The 3,515-nt window shown below is 48.4% G+C and overlaps 1 protein-coding gene across 2 annotated transcripts in view; it reads right to left on the bottom strand.

The window, feature by feature from the left end:
* Positions 1–3,515, bottom strand: part of ZNF132 (zinc finger protein 132) — a 10,569-nt gene that overhangs the window by 5,693 nt on the left and 1,361 nt on the right. Inside the window, exons 2-3 of one of the 2 annotated variants that reach the window (XM_010857630.1) lie at positions 1,812–1,892; positions 1,487–1,655 (exon numbers count right to left, since the gene is read on the bottom strand). In XM_010857630.1, the coding sequence (XP_010855932.1) occupies positions 1,487–1,655; positions 1,812–1,892 (250 nt within the window). The remainder of the gene's footprint in view (positions 1–1,486; positions 1,656–1,811; positions 1,893–3,515) is intronic. The other variant, XM_010857631.1, reaches the window with a different exon arrangement.

Here is a 3,515-nt window from a genome sequence, read left to right as displayed (position 1 = left end):
CATGGCAAATAGATGGGGAAACAGTGGAAACAGTGTCAGACTTTATTTTTTTGGGCTCCAAAATCACTACAGATGGTGACTGCAGCCATGAAATTAAAAGACGCTTACTCCTTGGAAGGAAAGTTATGACCAATCTAGATAGCATATTCAAAAGCAGAGACATTACTTTGCCAACAAAGGTCCATCTAGTCAAGGCTATGGTTTTTCCAGTGGTCCTGTATGGATGTGAGAGTTGGACTATAAAGAAAGCTGAGCGCCGAAGAATTGATGCTTTTGAACTGTGGTGTTGGAGAAGACTCTTGAGAGTCCCTTGGTCTGCAAGGAGATCCAACCAGTCCATTCTGAAGGAGATCAGCCCTGGGATTTCTTTGGAAGGAATGATGCTAAAGCTGAAACTCCAGTACTTTGGCCACCTCATGGGAAGAGTTGACTCATTGGAAAAGACTCTGATGCTGGGAGGGATTGGGGGAAGGAGGAGAAGGGGACGACAGAGGGTGAGATGGCTGGATGGCATCACTGACTCGATGGACGTGAGTCTGGGCGAACTCCAGGAGTTGGTGATGGACAGGGAGGCCTGGTGTGCTGCGATTCATGGGGTCGCAAAGAGTCGGACAGGACTGAGCGACTGAACTGAACTGAATAATAAGCAGTGTTGAGCGTGTTTTTACATGCTTTTTGGCCATCTGTATGTCTTCTTTGGAGAAATGTCTATTTAGGTCTTCTGCCCATTTTTCAATGGGGTTATTTTCTTGTTATTGAGTTGTATGAGCTGTTTGTATATTTTGGAAATTAAAACCCTTGTCAATCATATCACTTACAAATATTTTCTCAGTTTCTAAGTTGTATTTTCATTTTTTTTATGGTTTCCTTTGCTGTGCAAAAACTTGTAAATTTTATTAGGTTCCATTTGTTTGTTTTTATTTCGTTGCTTTGGGAGACTGACTTACGAAAACACTGGTATGATTTATATCAAAGAATATTTTGCCTATGTTCTCTTCAAGAAGTTCTATGGAGTATGGTGAGATTTATACACTGAAAACAAGAAAACCCACTAAACCGTACACTTTAAAAGGGTGAACGTTAAAATTGATTTTTGTAAAAAAAAGTAAAAGGGTGAACGTTATGATATATATCAGTAAAGCCATTAAAAAAAAAAGTCTCTGGGGAAGGGGCAGAACCTCGGCATGGCCACACACTAGATCAGCCAGCCAGGCACTGGTCAAGTTGAGCAGGACCCTTCAGGCAGGCCAGAATGCCGATCCCCAACCTCTGCTCCCACAGGGCCCCTGTGGGACCTAATAGCTGTTAGGACTCCTCATGAGGCTGCTCAGGGAGAAACGGGGGTGCACACAGCCCAGGCCCAGCACTCACAGCAGCTACAACATGAAACCTGGGCAGGAAGCAGTGTCCCTGGTCCAGCTTGGGGATGGGAGAAGACAAAAGGCAGGTGCTGGCCCCAGGCCAGGGAAGGGAACGAGGGCCTTACCAAGTGAGGTCACGAGCTCCAAGGTCTCCAGCATCACAGTGTGGTACAGCTGCCTCTGGGCTTCATCGAGGAGCTCCCACTCCTCCCTGGAGAAGTGCATGGCCACCTCCTCGAAGGCCACCAGGCTCCCCCATGAGGAGGCAGCAAGGCCAGGGGGCCAATAGGTGGGCTGGAAAACAAACAAAACGGTCCAGCGGGCACATTCAGGCCCTTGATGTGCGACTCGGTGTTCTGCCCCGTGTCCCACTGGCATCTCTTCTCCTCATGACCCCCGTCCGTCCTCCCTCCACCCGCCTGCAGCTCACCCCCTTCACCAGGCCCTCACCTCTGAGAAGACCACAGGTACTGGCCCCACTGGTGCCCCGCTCTCCTCACAGTCCCACTGGCCACTGTTTTCAGACCAATCCTAACGAGAGACAAAAGGAAGGTGGGTAGATGGACGCTCTTTGAGCTCTAAGTGGTCATATGACACCCCTCTCCCTACTAACCAACTTCCCTTGTGTCCTTCAGGTCACACCTCCCAAATCTAAGAAAATCTGAGCTCTCTTTTCTTCCTTAAGCCTCTGTATCAGGCCTCATTCCCCTACCACGTACACATCAATCCTCAAACCTCTACTTCCCACATCCCACAGTATCATCGTCCCTCTCCCTGGCCACACCACAGGCACTTCCCCTGTACTCGTCTTCCACTATGCACTTAGCTTGCCAACAGAGGCAGGCAGGATCCGATGCTAACCTTGGACTGTCCTTGACTGCAAGAGCTTCCCACTAACAGAGAGAGCCATCACCTCTCTAGACAAAGCCTCCCTTCTTGGCTCTGTTGCTCCAATCTTGCACCCCAGAACCAGGAGTAATAATCTCAAACACCCTTATTCTCTTCCAGCTCTAAGCTTATGCATGCTGTCCCTTCACCAGTCATAGCTGTCCTTGCCCTCCCTAATGCACAAATCCCTGACCTGCTCGTCCCCACTCTTGGCAACGCTTAGCTTGGCTGAGCCTTTTTGTCCCTGATACTCCAGCAGCCTAATAAACCCCCCTGGACGTAAGGAGAATGGCCAGAAAACCCTGTGAGCTGTAGAAAGGTAAAACAATCTAAGCTCAGGCCCACTGTCATCCTACCTTACTTACTTATGTGCTTTTTCTTTTTTTTTGTATTTATTTATTTGGCTGTGCTGTGTCTTAGTTGCACTGTGTGGGATCTTAGTTGTGGCAGGTAGAATCTAGTTCCCTGACCAGGGACTGAACCCAGGTCCCCTGCATTGAGAGCATGGAGTCTTGGCCACTGGACCACCAAGGAAGACCCTGTGCTTCATTTTTTCATCCCAGGTCTACACTCTACTCAGAGGCTTGTTCATCATCCTCAACCCAGCTCACAGTGCGCAAGCACAAGCCTCCCGCCGGCGGACGTCTCTAGTCTCGACCTGGCATGAAATACACTTGACATCTCAATTTGGCAGTCTCAATGACATTCCAAATACAATATGGCCAAAACAGTTATTTTCCCTCTGAAATCTACTCCTCAAACCATTTTCCACATCCGAAAAAATATTCAGGGTCAACCATATTTCCCTGCCACATATCAGGAAATCTCAGTTCAGTTCAGTTGCTCAGTTGTGTCTGACTCTTTGCGACCCAAAGAACCACAGCACACCAGGCCTCCCGGTCTATCACCAACTCCCAGAGTTCACCCAAGCCCATGTCCATCGAGTCGATGATGGACATCTAACCATCTCATCCTCTGTCATCCCCTTCTCCTCCTGCCCTCAATCTTTCCCAGCATCAGGGTCTTTTCAAATGAGTCAGCTCTTTGCATCAGGTGGCCAAAGTATTGGAGTTTCAGCTTCAACATCAGTCCTTCCAATGAACACCCAGGACCGATCTCCTTTAGGATGGACTGGTTGGATCTCCTTGCAGTCCAAGGGACTTTCAAGAGTCTTCTCCAACACCACAGTTCAAAAGCATCAATTCTTCGGCACTCAGCTTTCTTTATAGTCCAACTCTCACATCCATACAGGACCACTGGAAAAAC

This window comes from Bison bison, unplaced genomic scaffold (assembly GCF_000754665.1).
Source record: "Bison bison bison isolate TAMUID 2011002044 unplaced genomic scaffold, Bison_UMD1.0 scf7180017864383, whole genome shotgun sequence".
Lineage (NCBI taxonomy): Eukaryota > Metazoa > Chordata > Mammalia > Artiodactyla > Bovidae > Bison > Bison bison.
This window is presented reverse-complemented; position numbering and strand designations above follow the sequence as displayed.